Source organism: Numenius arquata, unplaced genomic scaffold (assembly GCF_964106895.1).
Source record: "Numenius arquata unplaced genomic scaffold, bNumArq3.hap1.1 HAP1_SCAFFOLD_1342, whole genome shotgun sequence".
Taxonomy (NCBI): Eukaryota; Metazoa; Chordata; class Aves; order Charadriiformes; family Scolopacidae; genus Numenius; species Numenius arquata.
The window spans coordinates 1,055-22,900 of NW_027415759.1; the positions used below are offsets into that span (position 1 = coordinate 1,055).

General features: G+C 67.3%; 2 protein-coding genes across 2 annotated transcripts; one reads left to right on the forward strand and one right to left on the reverse strand.

Moving 5' to 3' along the window:
• The first annotated feature begins 720 nt into the window (after nt 1-720).
• AOC1 (amine oxidase copper containing 1) lies at nt 721-5,631 on the forward strand. The gene is made up of 4 exons (XM_074167903.1): nt 721-2,254; nt 3,164-3,452; nt 4,504-4,636; nt 5,353-5,631. Exons 1-4 carry the CDS (start codon nt 721-723, stop codon nt 5,629-5,631), a joined length of 2,235 nt encoding a protein of 744 aa, XP_074024004.1.
• Nucleotides 5,632-7,544: 1,913 nt separating this feature from the next.
• Nucleotides 7,545-18,844, reverse strand: KCNH2 (potassium voltage-gated channel subfamily H member 2; the record flags this gene model as incomplete). The annotated part of the gene is given in 13 exon segments (XM_074167902.1): nt 7,545-7,631; nt 7,633-7,719; nt 7,721-7,753; nt 8,514-8,571; nt 8,573-8,683; nt 8,856-9,048; nt 10,005-10,286; nt 10,428-10,527; nt 12,146-12,339; nt 12,452-12,704; nt 13,600-13,799; nt 16,769-17,156; nt 18,419-18,844. Coding segments are annotated over 13 exon segments (2,412 nt in total), but the record flags the coding sequence as incomplete, so codon positions are not given.
• Nucleotides 18,845-21,846: the final 3,002 nt, after the last annotated feature.

Consider the following 21,846-nt stretch of genomic DNA (forward strand, 5'->3'; position numbering starts at 1 on the left):
GGCTGTGCCCGCGGCTGGACACCCCCCCACCCACCCTCCGGGGGGGGGCGCTGGGTGGTCCCATGGGGGGGGGGTCACACTTCCAGCCCCAGAGCTCCCTCTGCCCCTCCCACGTCCCCCCAGGATGTGGCTACTGACCCTGCTGGCCACGGTGGCCACCTCCAGCCCCACAGGTCCCTCTGCCCCTCCCAGGTCCCCCCAGGATGTGGCTGGTGGCCACGGTGGCCACCTCCAGCCCCACGGCTCCCTCTGCTCCCCGGGTTCCCCCCTAGGATGTGGCTACTGACGCTGCTGGCTCTGCTGGCCATGGTGGCCACCTCCAGCCCCACAGGTCCCTCTGCCCCTCCCAGGTCCCCCCAGGATGTGGCTGGTGGCCACGGTGGCCACCTCCAGCTCCACGGCTCCCTCTGCTCCCCAGGTTCCCCCCCAGGATGTGGCTACTGGCCCTGCTGGCCATGGTGGCCACCTCCAGCCCCACAGGTCCCTCTGCCCCTCCCAGGTCCCCCCTAGGATGTGGCTGGTGGCCACGGTGGCCACCTCCAGCCCCACGGCTCCCTCTGCTCCCCAGGTTCCCCCAGGATGTGGCTGGTGGCCACGGTGGCCACCTCCAGCCCCACAGGTCCCTCTGCCCCTCCCAGGTCCCCCCTAGGATGTGGCTGGTGGCCACGGTGGCCACCTCCAGCCCCACGGCTCCCTCTGCTCCCCAGGTTCCCCCCCAGGATGTGGCTACTGGCCCTGCCGGCCCTGCTGGCCACGGTGGCCACCTCCAGCCCCGCGGCGTCCCCCCAGGACAAGGCTTCCATCTTCGCCGACCTGTCCGCGGCCGAGCTGCGGGCCGTCAGGACCTTCCTGATGGGTCGCCCGGAGCTGGGGTTGTCCCCGAGCCGGGGGGGTCCCCTGGCCAAGAACACCCTCTTCCTGGTGGAGCTGCTGCCCCCCAAGAAGGAGCCGGCCCTGCGCTACCTGGACGGGGGTGGTCCTCGCCCCCGCCGCCTGGCTCGGGCCGTGGTCTTCTTCGGGGGGGAAGCCCACCCCAACGTCACCGAGCTGGCCGTGGGACCCTTGCCCCGACCCACCTTCTACCGGCCCCTCCGCTCGCCCGGCGGCCGCCCCGTCCCCTTCTCCTCCCGCCCCGTCACCCAGAGGGAGTACGAGGGGCTCCAGCGGGCGCTGGCGGTGGCCACCGAGCCCCTCTACCGCCTCCTGCGGGAGGCCACGGGCTACTGGTTCCACAACTGCTCCCGCCGCTGCCTGACCTTCTCCGACGTGGCCCCCCGCGGGCTGGCCCCCGGCGAGCGCCGCTCCTGGCTGGTGCTGCAGCGCCGGGTGGAGGGCTTCTTCCTCCACCCGGTGGGCTTGGAGGTGCTGGTGGACCACCGGGACCCCGACCCGACCCGCTGGGAGGTCCGGCGGTTGTGGTACAACGGGCGGTACTTCTCCACCCCCCGGGAGCTAGCCCAGAGCTACGAGAGGGGGACCCTGGCGGTGGCCCGCCTGGAGGAACTGCCCTCCCGGGGGCTCTTCTCCAGCTACGAGCCCCGGGGGAGGTTCTCCACCGGGACCCCCACCGACGTGCACGGGGCCAAGGTGTGCGAGCCCCAGGGCCGGCGGTACCGGCTGCGGGGCAACCTCCTGGAGTACGGGGGCTGGAGCTTGGCCTTCCGGCTGCGCTCCTCCGCCGGCCTCCAGCTCTTCGACCTGCGCTTCAACGGGGAGCGGGTGGCCTTCGAGGTGAGCGTCCAGGAGGCCATCGCCTTCTACGGCGGCCACACGCCGGCGGCCATGCAGACCAAGTACATGGACGCCGGCTGGGGCATGGGCTCCGTCACCTACGAGCTGGCCCCCGGCATCGACTGCCCGGAGGTGGCCACCTTCCTGGACGCCCACCACCTCTACGACGCCGACGGGCCCGTGAGGTTCTCCAAGGCCCTCTGCGTCTTCGAGCTGCCCACCGGCGTCCCCCTGCGCCGCCACTTCGACAGCGACTTCCAGGGGGGCTTCCACTTCTACGCGGGGCTGGAGGGGCACGCGCTGGTCCTGAGGACCACCTCCACCGTCTACAACTACGACTACATCTGGGACTTCCTCCTCTACCCCAACGGCGTCCTGGAGGCCAAGGTCCACGCCACCGGCTTCATCCACGCCACCTTCTACACCCCCCAGGGCCGGCGCTACGGCAGCCGCGTCCACAGCCACCTCCTGGGCAACCTCCACACCCACCTGGTCCACTACAAGGTGGACCTGGACGTCGCAGGTGCAGCCCCCACCCCTGCTGGGTGGCCACCCCCCGTCCCGGGCTCTGGGGAGGGCGATGGGGGGGGTGGGACTGGACCCCACGTGGAGTTCCAGGGGTTGGGACCCTCGTCCCCACGGGAGCGTTGCCGTCTGGGCATCACCCGGACCTTCTGAATGATCCCCCCTTCCGTGGTGGCATCTCCATGGGGTCCCAGCACCATGAGGCTGGTGGGATGTGGCTGGTGGGACACTGGTGGGATGCCATGGATGGGACACCGATGGTGGGACGCCATTGATGGGATGCCACAGGTTGGGTGCCGCTGGTGGGATGGTGTTGGTGGGACATTATGGATGAGATGCTGATGGTGGATGCCATCAGCGGGATGCCGTCGGTGGGATGCTGATGGTGGAATTCTCTCTGTGGGATGGTGTTGGTGGGATGCCATTGATGGGACGCTGGTGGTGGGACACCACTGTTGGGACACCATTGATGGGATGCTGTTGGTGGGACACCATTGATGGGACACCACTGGTGGGACGCCATTGATGGGACACCATTGACGGGACGCCGTTGGTGGGACACCATTGATGGGACACCACTGGTGGGACGCCGTTGGTGGGACGCCGTTGGTGGGACACCATTGATGGGACACCATTGACGGGACACCGTTGGTGGGATACCATTGATGGGACACCATTGACGGGACACCATTGACGGGATGCTGTTGGTGGGACACCATTGATGGGACACCACTGGTGGGACGCCTTTGGTGGGACACCATTGATGAGACACCATTGACGGGACGCCGTTGGTGGGACACCATTGATGGGACACCGTTGGTGGGACACCATTGATGGGACACCGTTGGTGGGACACCATTGACGGGACGCTGCTGCCCACCGGTTCTCACGCCCCCTCTTCTCGCAGGCACCGGCAACAGCTTCGAGACGCTGGAGGTGCGCTTGGAGAACATCTCCAACCCCTGGAGCCCCGGGGCCCGGGTGGTGCAGCCCCGCTTGCAGCGCCGGCGCCGGCGCCACGAGGCCGAGGCCGCCTTCCCCTTCGGGTCCCCGCTGCCGCGGTACCTCCTGGTCTACAACCCCCGCCGACGCAACCGCTGGGGCCACCGCCGCGGCTACCGCCTCCAGCTCCGCTCCCACGCCGGGCCCGTCCTGCCCCGCGGCTGGCAGGAGGAGAAGGGCGTCTCCTGGGGAAGGTGGGGCTCGGGGGGGGGGTGTCACCCCAGAACCGGGACGGGGATCCCCACAGACACACACCCCCCACACACACCCCCCACCGTGGGCTCCGGCACGGCCACACCGCTCCCCGTGTGCCGAGCCACCGTGGTCATGGCGCGGGGACCTTCTGCTGGTGCCCTCGGCTACTGGTCCCCAACCCGGGACCTTCTCTGGTGGCCCCTCGTGCCCTTGGCTACTTGTCCCCAGCTTGTCCCCTTGGCTACTGGTCCCCACAGCTACTTGTCCCCACCCCAGGACCTTCTGCTGGTGCCCTCGGCTACTGGGGAGCCTCTCTGGTGGCACCTCGTGCCCTCGGCTACTTGTCCCCACCTCGTGCCCTCGGCTACTTGTTCTCACCCAAAGACCTTCTCTGGTGGCCCCTCGAGCCCTTGGCTACTTGTCTCCAGCTTGTCCCCTTGGCTACTGGTCCCCACAGCTACTTGTCCCCACCCCAGGACCTTCCACTGGTGGCACCTTGTCCCCACCCCAGGACCTTCTGCTGGTGCCCTCGGCTACTGGGGAGCCTCTCTGGTGGCACCTCATGCCCTCGGCTACTTGTCCCCACCTCGTGCCCTCGGCTACTTGTCCTCACCCAAAGACCTTCTCTGGTGGCCCCTCGAGCCCTTGGCTACTTGTCCCCTTGGCTACTGGTCCCCACCCCAAGACCTTCTGCTGGTGGCCCCTTGTCCCCGCTGCGGTTGCCCCCCGGTCACAGCCAGGAGAGTCCCCGGAGAGACCCCCAAGTGTCACCCCAGAGCAGGGGGGTCCCAGAGCTGAGGGGGGGACACTGCCCGCCCCCCCCCCCCCCCCCACCTGGCACAGCGGGCACGTGGCTGGTGGCCTCACCACTGAGGGCCACCACCCTGAGCCCCCCCCCCCAGAGCCCCTCAGGACCCCCTCCAACTTCCAGGCCCCCCCCCCCCCCCATCGGGGGTGGGCAGGGGGGCGGTGGGGTGTTTGGGGTGCCCCCCCGCCCCCCCCGGCACCCCCACGGGGGGGGTCTGACCCTGTGTGTCCCCCCCCCCGCAGGTACCCCCTGGCGGTGACGCGGCGGCACGAGGAGGAGCCCACCAGCAGCAGCATCTACGCCCAGAACGACCCCTGGGACCCCCTGGTGGACTTCGAGGGCTTCCTCCGCGACAACGAGACCCTCGAGGACCAGGTGACCACCGCGGGGGGGGCGCTGGTAGCCCGGGCAACCCAGCCTGGGGGGGGGGGCTGGCGGGAACCCCCTGGTGCTCCTGACGGTGGTGGTGGGGGTTCCACCATGTTTGGGGGGCTGGTGGCAGGGTCCTGCGGTCTGCCACTGATGGCCACTGTCCCCCCCCCAGCTGGTGGCCACCATCCCCCCAAGCTCATGGCCACCATCCCTCCCCTCCTGCTGATGGCCACTGTCCCCCCCTCAGCTGGTGGCCACCATCCCCTCCTGCTGATGGCCACTGTCCCCCCCCCAGCTGGTGGCCACCATCCCCCATCCTGCTGATGGCCACTGTCCCCCCCCACTGGTGGCCACCGTCCCCCCTCCTGCTGATGGCCACTGTTCCCACCTGCTGGTGGCCACCATCCCTCCCAGCTGATGGCCACTGTCGTCCCCCCCCCAACTGATGGTCACCATCCCCTCTCACTGATGGCCACCGTCCTCTCCCCAGCTCATGGCCACCACCCCCCCCCCAGCTCATGGCCACCATCCCCCTCCCTGCTGGTAGCCACCGTCCCCTCCCACTGGTGGCCACCGTCCCCCTGCTGATGGCCACCGTCCCCTCCCACTGGTGGCCACCGTCCCCCTGCTGATGGCCACTGTTCCCACCCACTGGTGGCCACCACTCCCTCCAGCTCATGGCCACCGTCCCCCCCCACTGATGGCCACCGTCCCCCCAGGACCTGGTGGCCTGGGTGACCGTGGGCTTCCTGCACGTGCCCCACGCCGAGGACGTCCCCAACACGGCCACCCCCGGCAACTCGGTGGGCTTCTTCCTGCGCCCCTTCAACTTCTTCGACGAGGACCCCTCGGTGGCCGCCCGGGACCCCGTCATCGTCCGCCCCCTGGACCCCCCCGCCTTCTCCCGCCTGCAGATCCAGCGCTGGACCCCGGCCACCCCCGGGCCCTGCGTGGCCACCGAGCCCTTCGCCTACAACGGCACCTACCGGGAGGAGTGACCGGCCGGGGGGGCTAGTTGGGGGGGGGGGGGTGGAGGTGGCCACGGTGACATCCAGCCCGGGAGAAGTCACTGGCCACGGGGGCTACTGGGGGGGAGGGGGAGGTGGCCACGGTGGCACCTACTGTGAGGGGTGACCGGCCACGGGGCTAGTTGGGGGGGGGGGGGCGGAGGTGGCCACGGTGGCACCCAGCCCTGCCGTGTCCACATCCCCCCCCCGGGCCCCGGGGGCTCATTAAAGGCGATTTCCTCCCCCCCCCCCCCAAGATCGATAATTGCAATATTTAATTTGCGCCCCCCCCCCCCCCCCGGGGGGTCGCGGAGTGTGTGTGTCCCCCCCCGGGAGCCGCCGTGGTGGCCCCGTGTCGTCGCCCCCCCCCCCCCCCCCCAAATAGCGCAACCGCACACAGAGGGGGGGGTCTGTCCGGTTTATTGGGGGGGGGAACACACGACAGGGACAATGGGGACGGGGGGGGGACACATGCGGGGCTGTGACACGGCGGGGGGGCAACGAGGGCGGGGGGGGCACACGCGGCTACGGGAGGACGGCACGAACACGGCACAGGCTACCGGGAGGGGGGGCTAGTAAGGGGGGGGGGGGTGGGCAACCACCCCACGGGCCCCCCCACCCCCACCCCAGCCCTGCCCCACCACGACACCCCCCCCCCCCCCACCGGGGAGACCCCCTCCCTCTGCGTGGGGGGGGCACCGGATGATGCCGGGGGGGGGGGCTGCACACCCTCCCCCCCCCCATCCCCAGTTTGGGGGGGGAGGGGATTTGGGGGAGTTGGGGACACCCCCCCCCCACCCCCCACGGCCAGGACAAGGACGGGGACAGGGATTGTTTTTGGGGGGGGGGGGGGACACCCCACACGCCCACCAGGGACCTGGGCGGCTCAGCACACGCGTGAACACGCATGAACACGCATGACACGGTGTGTTGGGGGGGGACACACACAGTCCGTCTGTCCGTCCCGTGGGAGCAGCGGGGGGGCGGGGGGGGGGGGTCCCGGCACAGTGGGGGGGACACACACACACACGCCCCCCCCCCCCCGGACACGAGTACACACACACACACGCGTGTGCGCAGACACACACGCACACGGAGGGGGCCGGGGACACGCGTGACACACGCACACACACGCGTGTGCACCCCTTAACACCCCCCCCTCCCCATCTCCCCCCCCCACTGCGCTGCCGACCCCTGGGCTGGGGGTCTGGCTGGGGGGGGGGGGGGCTGCGGCACCCCTTAAACCCCCCCCCCCATGTCCCATCCCCCCCCACTGCCGACCCCCAGGGCTGGGGGGGGGGCCGGGGGGGGGGGGCAACAGGGCCCCATCCCGGGGGGGTGGGGGTTCTGCCTGTTGGGGGGGGGGCTGTGGCACCCCTTAAAACCGCCCCCCCCCCCACTTCTTCACCCCCCCCCCCCCAAATGCTGCCGACCCCCAGGCTGGGGTGGGGGGGGTGGGCGAGGTGGGGGGACGCTCTTGCCATGGGGCAGCGCGGCCCCATCCCGGGGGGGTGGGGGGTGGGAGGGGGCACGTTTCCTGGCAGGGGGGGGGGGCTGCGGCACTACGGGGGGGGGGGGCTGAGGATGAGGAAGGGGGGGGGGTGCGAAGAGCAGCAGCGCGTCCCACAGTCCGGCAGCGATGGGGGGGGGGGGCTGCTTGGACCCCCCCCCCCCCCCGGGTTTGGCCGCCTAACGTGGGGATCCCGGGGAGGGGGGGGGGGCTCCCCCTGCACCCCCCCCCCCCCAAAACCCCTGGGGAGGGATCGTCTGTGGCCCCCACCGGCCCGGGCAGCGTCCTGGGGTCTGGGGGCGGGGGGGGTGTCCCGTTGGGGGGGAGGGACCTGCGCCCCGGAGGGGGGGGGGGGGTGTCCCTGCCCCCGGGGGGGGGGTCCCGGCCCCCCCCATTAACTGCCGGGGTCGGAGCAGTGTCTCTGGAGGGTCTGTGTGTCCGGGGGGGGGGGCAGTTGTCCGGGCAGGGAGAGGCGGCGGGGGGGGGGCGGCCGCCGGCTCCACCAGCAGCACCACGTCCGGGGGGGGGGGGCGGCGGCGGGGGGGGCGGCGGGGGGGGCGCGGGGGCTCCCCGCAGCTCCAGCGGCACCGGGAAGCTGGGAACCTGCGGGAGAGAGGGGGGGGGGGGGGGCCCGTCACACACACACCCCCCCCCGCAGCGGGGATGGGCGAGGGGGGGTCCCCCAAACTTGGGGGAGGCTCAGGGGTGACCCCAACCCACAGAGAAGCCGGGGGGGCAATGGGGGAGGGTCCCAAAATTGGGGGGTGCTCAGGGGTGACCCCAACCCACAGTGGGGGAGGAGGAGGGGGCAGTGGGGCACATGGGGGGGGCTCCCCTAAACTTGGGGGGCTCAGGGGTGACCCCAACCCACAGAAGGGACCAAGGAGGGGGCGATGGGGCACATTGATGGGGGGTCCCCAAAATTTGGGGGGCTCAGCGGTGACCCCAACCCACAGAGAAGCCGGGGGGGGGGGCAACAGAGGGGGGGGCCCAAAATTGGGGGGTGCTCAGGGGTGACCCCAACCCCCAGAAGCGACCAAGGAGTGGGCGGTGGGGCACGTTAGTGGGGGGGTCCCCCAAATTTGGGGGGGCCCAACCCACAGAGAAGCCGGGAGGGACAACAGAGGCGGGGGGCCCAAAATTGGGGGGGGCTCAGGGGTGACCCCAACCCACAGTGGGGGAGGAGGAGGGGGTGGCGGGGCACATGGTGGGGGGGCTGCCCCAAAGTTGGGGGGCTCAGGGGTGACCCCAACCCCCAGAAGGGACCAAGGAGGGGGCACGTGGTGGTGTGGGGGGGGGGTATTCCCCTAAATTTGGGGGGTGGGTGGGGGTGTGTGTGTTTCCCCCCCCCCCCAAATCTGACCTGAGCGAGCGGCTGGATGGGGGTGATGGGGAGGACGGGTGCCCCGATGTTGGGGGGCCGGTTTTGTTGGGGGGGGGGCGAGGGGGCTGTAGGCGGGGGGGACCAGGGCCCCCTGACGCTGCAGGAGCTGCACCACGGAGCCGATGTCGGTGGCCATGCGGGTCTCCAACCTAGGGATGGAGATGGGGTTTTTTTTTGGGGGGGGGCCACAGGGTGAGGGGGGGGGGGCACAACACACCCTGGGGCAGCGTTGGCCCATGGGACCCCCCCAATCGCCCCCAAAGGGGGCGATTGGGGGGGTCCCATGGGCCAACGCTGCCCCCCCCCCCTAATAAAAGGTACCTGTTGAGCTGCTTCTGGAGAAGATCCAGCCGCGTTTCCACCTGGGAACGATGGGGGGGCCCGGGGGGGGGCAGGGGGGGCGGTGGGGCGGCGGCGTGGGCCGGGCTGGTGCAATGGGGCAGCTCCTGGTACTGGCCCCCCCGGGTGTCCCCCCCCCAGAAGCTGAAGATGTTGGAGACCCCCGAGAAGGCGCCTGGAAAAGGCAAAGGGAAAAAAAAAAAAAAAAGAGGAGAGGGGAGGGGGGGGGATAAAAGGAGGGAGGGGGTGGATCCCGTGGGAATGGGGAAGGGAAGAGGGATGGATCCCATGGGAATGGGGAAGGGAATAAGGATGGATCCCATGGGAATGGAGGAGGGAATGGGGGTGGATCCCATGGGAATGGGGAAGGGAAAAGGGATGGATCCCATGGGAATGGGGAAGGGAATAGGGATGGATCCCATGGGAATGGAGGAGGGAAAAGGGATGGATCCCATGGGAATGGAGGAGGGAATGGGGGTGGATCCCATGGGAATGGGGAAGGGAATAAGGATGAATCCCATGGGAATGGAGGAGGGAAAAGGGATGGATCCCATGGGAATGGAGGAGGGAATGGGGGTGGATCCCATGGGAATGGAGGAGGGAAGAGAGATGGATCCCATGGGAATGGGGAAGGGAATAAGGATGGATCCCATGGGAATGGAGGAGGGAATGGGGGTGGATCCCATGGGAATGGAGGAGGGAAGAGAGATGGATCCCATGGGAATGGGGAAGGAAGCAGGGATGGGTGCCATGGGAATGGAGACAGGAGTGGGAGTGGATCCCATGGGAATGGGGAAGGGAAGAGGGATGGATGCCATGGGAATGGAGGACAGAATGGGGGTTGGATCCCATGGGAATGGGGAAGGGAATAAGGACGGATCCCATGGGAAGGGAGATGGGAAAAGGGTTGGATCCCACGGGAATGAAGGAGGGAATGGGGGTGGATCCCATGGGAAGGGGGAAGGGAGCAGGGATGAATCCCATGGGAACAGACCCCCCCCCCCCCCAAAAGAGGCCGGAGGGGGCGCAGGGCAGGGATGGGGCCGGGGGTTCTGGGGGTGCAGAACCCTCAGCAGGGAGGGGAGGAAGAGGGGGACCCCCCCACCCCCCCCCAGCCCCCCCCGTCCCCACCTGAGAGGGGGTTGCACATGTCGCTGCCCTTGCGCTCCTGGGCCTGGGGGGGCGTCGGGGGGTCCTGCCCCCCCCCGGGGCGGGGGCTGCGGAAGGGGGAGAGGGCGGCGGTGGCCTCGGTGGGGGGGTGGGGGGTCTCGTCCTCGTCGCTGGAGGGGGGGCTGGAGGGGGGGCTGCAGTGACAGGGGGGCTCCCACTCGGCCGGTCCCCGGGGGGCTCCTGGCGCCTGGCCCCCCCGGCCCCCCCGCAGCGCCTTCCGCAGCTCCCCGGCGTTGGCGGCGTCTGGGAGGGGGGGGGGGGGGGGAACGGGACGGGAGGATGACACACAAAGAATGGGTCGGGGGGGGTCCCTGGGGACCCGGACACCCCCCTAACCCCCCCCCCCCCCAAAGACACCCCCCCCACCCCCCCCCCCAGACCCACCTTTCTCGGTGCGGCGGCGGAAGGAGAGTTTGCGCTTCCGCAGGCGGTTGAAGCCGCCCTCGAGCTCGTCGCTGCCCGGGGACCCCGGGATCATGTTGGTCTGGGGGGGGGGACAGGGGACGGGGGGGGATAAGATTAAGGGGTGGGGGGGGAGGGCTGCCGGACACCCCCCGTCCCCCCCACCCCATGCTGGGGCGGCAGGGAAACGAGCCGGGGGGGGGGCGGTTCAGTGCGGTGCCCCCCCATCCCACACTGACCGTCCCCCGTCCCTGAGCATCCCCCACGGCGGGACCCCCCCCCCCAGGTTGCTCAGGACACCCCCCTCCCCCTCCCAGGCTCAGCAGGGTGGGTGCCCCCCCCCCCCCAGCCTCCCCCTCCATCCTATTTTCAGCTGGGACAGAGTTAATTATCTTTCTCGTTATTGCTGCGACAGGGAAGTCGTTAACGCGTATTGTCTGGGTCGTTGCTGAGCGATGTTTATACTTTTCCCGCAGGAGCCGGGAGGGAACAAGGGCTGGGTGTAGGAACGGGGGGGGGGGGGGGGGGACACGGATGGGACACACCCCTCACTCACTGCTGGGGAGGGTGACAGTTCGCTGGGTGGGGAGTCATCACCACCATCATCACCACCACCATCACCATCATCACCATCACCACCACCACCATCATCACCATCACCATCATCACCATCATCACCACCATCACCATCATCACCACCACCATCATCACCATCATCATCACCACCATCACCATCACCATCATCACCATCACCATCACCATCATCACCATCATCACCACCATCATCACCACCATCATCACCATCACCATCATCATCACCATCATCACCATCATCACCATCATCACCATCATCACCACCACCATCACCATCACCATCATCATCACCATCACCATCATCACCATCATCATCACCATCATCATCACCATCATCATCATCACCACCATCACCATCACCATCTTCACCATCACCATCACCATCGCCATCATCACCATCGCCACCATCATCATCACCACCATCACCATCATCATCACCATCATCACCATCATCATCACCATCATCATCATCACCACCACCACCATCACCATCATCATCACCATCGCCACCATCATCATCACCATCATCATCACCACCATCATCACCATCACCATCATCATCATCATCATCACCATCTTCACCATCACCATCACCATCGCCACCATCACCATCACCATCATCATCACCATCATCACCATCATCATCACCATCATCATCATCACCACCATCACCATCACCACCATCACCATCATCATCACCATCGCCACCATCATCATCACCATCATCATCACCACCATCATCACCATCACCATCATCATCATCATCATCACCATCATCACCACCACCATCATCACCATCATCACCATCACCATCATCATCACCACCACCATCATCATCCTCATCACCACCATCCCCACCATGCCCATCGTTACAATTACTGGTATTTTCCCCCATTTCCCCCATTACACCCCCTTTCTCTCACCCCACCAGACGGGTTTGGGGTATTTTTTTTCCCCTTTTCCCCTCCTTTTCTCCCCAACCCTTCCCGGGGGGCAACGGGGCAACGGGGTTCCACCACAACCCCCCCACCACCACCCCCCCCCCACACCACCACCACCTCCAGCCCGTTCCCACGCCCCCCTCCAGGTCCCCGCAGGCCCCTCACGTCGCGCAGGTTGAAGGTGATCTCCAGGCTGGACCAGAAGTGGTCGGAGAACTCGGGGTACATGTCCAGCACCTCCAGCAGGTCCTCCCGGTGGATCTTGTGGAGGTCGCAGTAGGTCAGAGCCCTCACGTCGGCGTTGGACTTCCCCGGCCGCGCGTAGAGGTTCAGCGGCTCCCCGAAAATGTCGTTCTTCCCTGTTTCGGGGGTGAAAAGCGGAGGGTTGGGGTCCACCAGCCCGGGGGAGGTGGTGGGGAGACACACACACACACCCCCCCCGCCGCCCCACACTCGGTGCCGTGTCCTCACCCAGGATGGCCACCACCACGTCCCCCCGCAGGATCTCGATGGAGCCGCGGGAGATGAAGTAGAGGGCGGTGAGGACGTCCCCGGCGTGGACCAGGGTGTCCCCGGGGGGGGCGTGGGTGGTCTTGAACTTCATGGCCAGGGCCCGCAGGCAGCCCTTGGTGGCCCCCTTGAAGGGCTTGCAGTTCTGCAGGAGGCTGCGGTTGAGGTGCAGGCAGATGTCGGCCTGCAGGCACTCGGGGAACCCCTTCAGCACCTGCGGGACAACACGGCGGGGGGGAGGGGGGGTCAAGGGGGGACCCAACATTTGGGGGTGACACCACGGGGTGGGGCGGTGACAGCCCTGAGGGACGGGGTGGCATCCGGGGGGATGGGGTGGCATCTACAGGGACCTGGAGAGACGGGTCCCCGAGAACCTCATGGGGTTCTACCAGGCCAAGGGCAGGGTCCTGGTGGGGATGGAGGGATGGAGAGGGGTCCTGGGGGGGACCCGGGGGGTGGGGACAAAAGCTGGCCATGGGTTGGCCCAGAAGCCCCATCCTTGGAAACACCCAAAGTTGGGTTGGAGCCACCTGGTCCGGAACCACAGACCTGTCGAGATCAGGAGGAACCTTCAAGATCGAGTCTAAAGGTCTTCAGGCCTGAAGCTCCTCCACCTCCAAACGGGTTCAAGTTAAAAAATGGGAGATTTGGGTGAGATCTTGGGAGGAAGCTCCTCACCCCGAGGGTGGTGAGATGCCCCATCCTCGGAAACACCCAAAGTTGGGTTGGAGCCACCCGGTCTGGAACCACAGACCTGTCGAGATCAGGAGGAACCTTCAAGATCGAGTCTAAAGGTCTTCAGGCCTGAAGCTCCTCCACCTCCAGGGATGGGGTTCGGGGAGGGGGTGGTGGGACGAGGGGGAAGGGTTTTAAGCTAAAAAGGGGGAGATTTAGGTGAGATCTCGGGAGGAAACTCTTCACCCTGAGGCTGGTGAGACCCAGGAATGGAGAAGTTGTGGTTGCCCCATCCTTGGCAACACCCGCGGTTGGGTCGGAGGGGGCTTGGAGCCACCCGGGCTGGTGGGAGGTGGGACCGGGTGGTCCAGGGGGGTCCCTCCCGAGCCAAAGGGGGGCGGGGGGGGGGGGGGAGCGGTCGGGGGGTGTCTCACGGCGTTCATGTCGATGCCGTTGGTGTAGGACCAGGCGTGTTGGAAATACTCCTCCAGGCGCTGGCGCAGGGGGTTGGGGATCTGGTGGAAGCGGATGAACTCCCGGACACGCAGCATCTGGGTGTGGTACCGCGCCGTGCCCGAGTAGAGCCGCTGGATGATGGCCGAGACGTTCCCGAAGATGCTGGCGTACATCAGCGCTGGGGGGGCGGGAGGTGGGGGGGTGAGGGGGGGGCACACGGCACCGTCACACCCTGCCCGGAACCGTGGAACCACCGTGGAACCACGTCCCATCGTGGAACCACGTCCCACAACCACGTCCCACCGTGGAACCACAGCTCAGAACCATGGAACCACGTCCCACAACCACGTCCCACAACCACGTCCCACCATGGAACCACGTCCCACAACCACGTCCCACAACCACGTCCCACCATGGAACCACGTCCCACCGTGGAACCACATCCCACAACCACGTCCCACCGTGGAACCACATCCCACCATGGAACCACGTCCCACCGTGGAACCACAGCTCAGAACCATGGAACCACGTCCCACAACCACGTCCCACCATGGAACCACGTCCCACCGTGGAACCACATCCCACCATGGAACCACGTCCCACCGTGGAACCACATCCCACAACCACGTCCTACCATGGAACCACAGCTCAGAACCACATCCCACCATGGAACCATGTCCCACAACGACGTCCCACCATGGAACCATGTCCCACCATGGAACCACATCCCACAACCATGTCCTACCATAGAACCACATTCCACCATGGAACCATGTCCCACCGTGGAACCACATCTCAGAACCATGTCTCACCATGGAACCGTGTCCCACCATGGAACCACATCCCACAACCACGTCCCACCATGGAACCACGTCCCACAACCATGTCCCACCATGGAACTGCGTCCCACTGTGGAACCATGTCCCACAACCACGTCCCACCATGGAACCACATCTCAGAACCATGGAACCACATCCCACAACCATGTCCCACCATGGAGCCACATCCCACCATGGAACCACATCTCAGAACCATGTCCCACCATGGAACCATGTCCCACCATGGAACCACATCCCACAATCATGTCCTACCATAGAACCATGTCCCACTACCATGTCCCACCATGGAACCACAGCTCAGAACCACATCCCACCATGGAACCACGTCCCACAACCATGTTCCAACATGGAACCGCATCCCACCATGGAACCACGTCCCACAACCATGTTCCAACATGGAACCACGTCCCACCATGGAACCGCGTCCCACCATGGAACCATGTTGCACAACCACGTCCCACAACCATGTCCCACCATGGAGCCACATCCCACCATGGAACCACATCTCAGAACCACGTCCCGCCATGGAGCCGTGTCCCAGAACCACGTCCCACTGTGTCCCACCACCACAGCATCATGCTCCACCCCCCGAGGACCACGTCCCGCCACAGCACCGTGACACCCCCCACACACACACACACACACAGAGGGGCATTTTCTTGTTTCTGATTTTCCAGAAATCACCAAATCACGGACGGGTTTGGGTGGGAGGGGACCTCAAAGCCCCCCCGGTGCCACCCCCAGTGTGGGGTGCCCCCCTGCCCTGGGCAGGGACACCTCCCACCAGACCAGGTTGCTCCAAGCCCCCTCCAACCTGGCCTTGAACCCCTCCAGGGATGGGGCAGCCACAGCTTCTCTGGGCAACCTGGGCCAGGGTCTCACCACCCTCAGGGGGAAGAGTTTCCTCCCGAGACACACGCGTGTCTGTGCTCACACGCACAGACCCACACGCCCCGACACGCGTGTCTCCACAACCTGTCACATCTGATGAGCGTGACACAGATGGACACACGTGTGCTCACGCTCACTCCCACGGCCCCACATACACACCCACACGTGTGTCCCCTGCCCCACGACCACTCACATCCCATGAGCATGACGCAGATGCATGCACATGTGCTCACACTCACTCTCATTCCCCACCGCGCCCCCACACGCGTGTCACCTGCCCCGCAAGCACTCACATCCCATGAGCATGACACAGATACACACACGTGTGTGCTCACACAGACTCTCACACAGACTCACGTGCCCCCACATGCCCTGACACACGTGTCGTATCCCCCCTGTGTCCCCACTCACATCCCATGAGCGGGACGCAGATGCACATTTACATGCAGATACACACGTGTGTGCTCACACAGACTCTCACACACTCACTCCCACGCCCCCACACGCCCTGACACACGTGTCATATGTGTCCCCCCGTGTCCCCACTCACATCCCATGAGCGTGATGCAGATACACACACGTATGTGCTTACACAGACTCTCACACTCACTCCCACGCCCCCACACGCCCTGACACACATGTCATATGTGTCCCCCCACCGTGTCCCCACTCACATCTGATGAGCATGACGCAGATATACACATGTGTGTGCTCACACTCACTCACACACTCACTCCCACGCCCCCACACGCCCTGACACACGTGTCATATGTGTCCCCCCACCGTGTCCCCACTCACATCTGATGAGCATGACGCAGATACACACACGTGTGTGCTCACACAGACTCTCACACTCACTCCCACGCCCCCACACGCCCTGACACACGTGTCATATGTGTGTCCCCCCCGTGTCCCCACTCACATCCCATGAGCATGACACAGATGCACATGTGTGTGCTCACACAGACCCTCATACTCCCACGCCCCCACACGCTCCCACACGCCCTGACACACGTGTCATATGTCCCCCCGTGTCCACACTCACATCCCATGAGCGTGACACAGATGCACATTTACATGCAGATACACATGTGTGTGCTCACACAGACTCTCACACTCACTCCCACGCCCCCACACGCCCTGACACACGTGTCATATGTGTGTCCCCACTCACATCCCATGAGCATGACACAGATGCACATGTGTGTGCTCACACAGACTCTCACGCTCACTCTCATGCCCCCACACGCCCTGACACACGTGTCATATGTGTGTCCCCCCCGTGTCCCCACTCACATCCCATGAGCATGACACAGATGCACATGTGTGTGCTCACACAGACTCTCACACTCACTCCCACGCCCCCACACGCCCTGACACACGTGTCACGTGTCCCCCCCCCCGTGTCCCCACTCACATCCGATGAGCATGACGCAGATGGAGAAGATCTTCTCGGAGTTGGTGTTGGGGGAGACGTTGCCGAAGCCCACGCTGGTGAGGCTGCTGAAGGTGAAGTAGAGGGCGGTGACGTACTTGTCCTTGATGGTGGGGCCCCCCTGGGGGTCGCTGGCGTTGAGGGGGCGCCCGATCTGCTGGCCCAGGGAGTGGAGCCACCCGATGCGCTGCCCCTCCACGTTGCCGATGGCGTACCAGATGCAGGCCAGCCAGTGGGCGATGAGGGCGAAGGTGCACATGAGGAGGAAGAGCACGGCCGCCCCGTACTCCGAGTAGCGGTCCAGCTTGCGGGCCACCCGCACCAGCCGCAGCAGCCGCGCCGTCTTCAGCAGCCCGATCAGCGTGGTGGTCTGGGGGGGGGACATGGGGGTCACCAAGGGCTGCATCTGCCCAAAGGACCCCATCAACGTCATCATCTGGGGGACATGGGGGTCACCAAGAGCCGCATCTGCCCAAAGGACCCCATCAACGTCATCATCTGGGGGGGACGTGGGTCACCAAGGGCCGCATCTGCCCAAAGGACCCCATCAACGTCATCATCTGGGGGACATGGGGGTCACCAAGGGCCGCATCTGCCCAAAGGACCCCATCAGCATCATCATCTGGGGGAACATGGGGGTCACCAAGAGCCGCATCTGCCCAAAGGACCCCATCAACGTCATCATCTGGGGGACGTGGGGGTCACCAAGAGCCGCATCTGCCCAAAGGACCCTATCTTCAGCAGCCCAGGACACGGGGGTCACCTCCCACCCAGACACCCTGGAAGCACCCCGTCTTCAGCAGCCCCATCAGCATCATCATCTGGGGGGACATGGGGATCACCAAGGGCTGCCCCAGCCAAGACCACCAGCTGGACACCTCATCTTCAGCAGCCCCATCAGCGTGGTGGTCTGGGGGGGACAGGGCGGGGGGACAGGGGGGTCACTGAGCCAGTGGGATCCCCCAGCATCACCCCACCGAGCACCCAGCACCCAACCAGGACCCGTCCCACCGCGGCCGGTACCTCCTCAGAGCCGGAGCCGAAGATGAGGAGGTCGAAGAGGATGGTGGCCACCACCCCAACACCCACCACGGCACACGTGGGACCTCAACCATCACCCCACCGAGCACCCAGCACCCAACCAGGACCCGTCCCAGCCAGGACACGGCTCTGGTGACGCCACCAGAACCAGAGCCAAAGATGAGGAGGTCAAAGGGGATGGTGGCCACCAACCCAACACCCAACCTCAGCTTGGGGGCGCATGTGGGACCCCCAGGAATAACCCTAGCGAGGACCCAGCACCCAACCATCACCTGTCCCACCACGGCTTGTACCTCCTCAGAGCTGGAGCTGAAGATGAGGAGGTCGAAGGGGATGGTGGCCACCACCCCAACACCCACCATGGCTTGGGGGCACATGTGGGACCCCAACCATCACCCTACCAAAGACCCAGCACCCAACCATCACCCGTCCCAGCCAGGACGTGGCTGTGGTGACACCACCAGAAGATGAGGAGGTCGAAGGGGATGGCGGCCACCACCCCAACACCCACCACGGCACAGGTGGGACCTCAACCATCACCCCACCGAGCTCCCAGCACCCAACCAGGACCCGTCCCACCGCGGCCGGTACCTCCTCAGAGCCGGAGCCGAAGATGAGGAGGTCGAAGGGGATGGCGGCCACCATGTCGATGAGGAACCAGCCCTTGAAGTAGTGGGTGGCGATGCGGGCCGGGTGGCTCACCACCTCCTCGTTGGAGTTGACGTAGGTGGTGCGGAAGTTGATGAGGATGTCGATGATGAACATGATGTCCACGATGAGGTCCACCACGTTGAGGGGGCTGCAGGAGTAGCCGCAGTGGTGGCGCCGGGCCTCCTCCTGGTCGTTGAGGAGGAAGGCGGCCGAGTAGGGGGTGAAGATGGCCGTGTAGATGACCAGGAGCAGGATGAGCCAGTCCCACACCGCCTTGAAGGGGCTGTAGTGCAGGATGGTCCAGCGGTGGATGCGGGGGGCCTGCAGCTTGTACTCGGGCAGCACGTCGGCCCCCAGGGACAGCACCTGGGGGGGGGGGGGGCGGAACGACACAGGGGGTCAGGGTGGGGGACCCCGCTATGGGGCTGAGCCCCACAGCCACCAGCTGGAGGGTCCCGGGGGTCTGAGGATCCTCCAGGAGATCCCAGTGGCCCAAGGATGATCTAGGACCACGGAGGTGGTCACAAAAGGCTGCCCCACGTGGTACAGCTGCCCCACAAGTCCCCTCTCACCCCACACATATGGGGGGGAACGACACAGGGGGTCAGGGCGGGGGACCCCTCTATGGGGCTGAGCCCCACAGCCACCAGACAGGGGGTCCCAATGGCCCAAGGATGATCTAGGACCCCCAAGATGGTCACAAAAGGCTGCCCCACGTGGTACAGCTGCCCCACAAGTCCCCTCTCACCCCACAGATATGGGGAGGGGACACACACAGGGGGTCAGGTCGAAGACCCCGCTATGGGGCTGAGCCCCACAGCCACCAGACAGGGGGTTCCAGGGGTCTGAGGATCCTCCAGGAGATCCCAGTGGCCCAAGGATGATCTAGGACCACGGAGGTGGTCACGGCTGGTGGGGAGAAGCTGCCCCACACGTCCCCTCCTGCCCCACAGACCTGGGGATGGGGGACCCAGGGGGTCAGATCGGAGCCCCCGCTATGGGGCAGAGCCCCACAGCCCTCAGCTGGGGGGTCCCAGTGGCCCAAGGGTGATCTAGGACCCCCAAGATGGTCACAAAAGGCTGCCCCACATGGTAGAGCTGCCCCACAAGTCCCCTCTCACCCCACACATATGGGGAGGGGACACACAGGGGGTCAGGTCGGAGACCCCGCTATGGGGCTGAGCCCCACAGCCACCAGCAGCCCCAGGCTGTGGGGGTCCAGGGGGTCCCAGTGGCCCGAGGATGCTCTGGGGGGGTCCCAGTGGGGTCGGGGGGGGGGGGGGGGGGAGCAGTGGGGCAGAGTGGGGGGACAGTGGGGCTGGGGGGGGGCCAGTGGGTGCAGTGGGGGGGGGGAGTGGGGGAAAGCGGGGGGCAGCGGGGGGAGCAGTGGGGCAGCAGGACCCCCCCCCACCAGCCAGCACCCCACAGAAACGGGGGGCTCGGCACCCTCCCCCCCCCGGCGGGTCATTTACAGACGGGGTGGGGGGGGCTCACCCCCCCCCCAGGCGCTGCCATGGCCCCCCCCCAACCCCCCCAAAAAAAGACACCCTCCTCCTGCCCCCCCCGGTGCCGCAGCCCCCCCCCCATCCCTGCGCACACGCGTGTGCACACACACTCACACCTCGGCGCAACATGGGGGGGGGGGGGGGGTCGGGGGGTCCCGGGGGGGGGTCTCGGGGGGGGTCTCAGGGAGTCGCACCCCCCCCAGAGCCACCACGGGGGTGTCACGGCTCTGCCCCACGCCCCCCCCCCAGTGCCCCCATCCAGCGTCGGGGGGGGGCCCGCTGCCGGGGGGGGGGGGGGAGGGTCGGGGGGGGGTTCCCCGAGCCGGGGGGGGGGGGGGGGGGCAAGTCGGCGCTTTATGTAACACCCCCCCCCCCCCCCAAGACCCGGTGGCAACGGGGGGGGGGCGGTGTGGCCACCACCGCCATCCCCCCCCCCAGCACCCACCGCCCCCCCCCCCAGCGCGCTCAGGGGGTGCCGGAACCCCCCCGGGGGGGGGGGGGGGCAGTGAGAGGGTCGGGGGGGGGGGGGATGGTTGGGGGGGGGTCCTGGGGGGGGCCGTTACCTGCTGGTGGCCCGCGGCGTCCCCGTCCAGGCAGTTGCCACAGGGGGGGGACCCCCCCGGCCCCCCCCCGCCCCCCCCCGGCGCCTCCCGCAGCAGCCGCAGCAGCGAGGCCAGCATCCTCCTCACCCCCCCCCCGGCCCCCCCCGGCCCCCCCCGACCAACGGGGACCCCCCCCGGCCCGAGGGACCCCGCGCCCGTCATGGCCCCGCTCTGTGTCTGTGTGTGTCCCCCCCCCCCGCGCCCCCCCCGCCGTGAAATTATTGGGGCGGAAACTTATTTTCCCAGGGTGCTCCGCTGTCACCCCCCCGGCCCCCCCCGCGAGGCCCTGAGCCCCCCCAACGTGGGGGGGGACATGCGGTGACAGTTGGGGGGGGCGTGGGGTGAGTTGGGGGGGGACACGGCGTGAGGGGGGGGGGACATGGGGTGACAGTGGGGGGGCGTGGGGTGATTGGGGGGGGGACACATGGGGTGGGGGGGGACACACGGGGTGACGGGGGGGACGGGGGGCGATTGGGGGGGACATGGGGTGACAGTGGGGGGGGGGACACGGGGTGAGGGGGGGGGGTGACGAGTGACACACGAGGCGGGTGGCACCTGGGGGGGGGGGGGACACGACACGTCCCTTCCTGGGGGGGGGGGTGGTGTCTGCGCCCCGAGGACCCCCCCCCGGGGGGTCCCAAAGGTGCCCCCCCTCCCGGGCAGGGGGTGTCACCGGGGGTCACACGGGGTCACGCTGCCACCGGGGGGGGGGTCACACGAGGTCACTGGGGGGGGGGGGGTCGTGGCGCCGGGGGGGGGGACACACTGGGGGTCTGGGGTCCCCTGGGGACACAGGGGGTCGGGGGAGGGGGGGCACAGGTCCGGGGGGGGGGGCACAGGGGGGTCGAGGGGGGGGCTCAGGTACCGCAGGGCAGAGCCCCCCCCCCCCCCGAGCTCCAGCCCCTCCCTCAGGACGAGTGGGGGGGGTCCCGGGGGGGGGGGGGGGGGGTCCCATGGGGGGGGTCCCAGCCGTGCCCCCCCCCCGTCCCAGCGGCCCCTTTAAGCCGCGGCTCCGCCCCCCCCCGCTCCATTTTTAGCCGGGGCGGGGGGGGGGGCGGGGGGGGGGGCGGCTCTGCCACCAGCCGGTTCCTGCCTCTAAAATTATCCAAATTGGGACAAAGCCCCGGCGGGAGCGCGGGCAGGAGGCTGGGGGCGGGGGGGGGACACGCTGACACCCCCCCCCAACAACGGCCCCCCCCAACCCCCCCCCCCCCTCGGACCCGGCACCCCCGGACCTGGGGGGGGGCAGGATGGGGGAACC

Excerpts from the sequence above, each read along its gene's own strand:
- AOC1 (XM_074167903.1), top strand. The coding sequence starts at position 721 with ATGTGGCTACTGGCCCTGCCGGCCCTGCTGGCCACGGTGGCCACCTCC. Across the intron at positions 2,255-3,163 it reads GGTGGACCTGGACGTCGCAG|GCACCGGCAACAGCTTCGAG; the intron begins GTGCAGCCCCCA and ends CTCTTCTCGCAG. Across the intron at positions 3,453-4,503 it reads AAGGGCGTCTCCTGGGGAAG|GTACCCCCTGGCGGTGACGC; the intron begins GTGGGGCTCGGG and ends CCCCCCCCGCAG.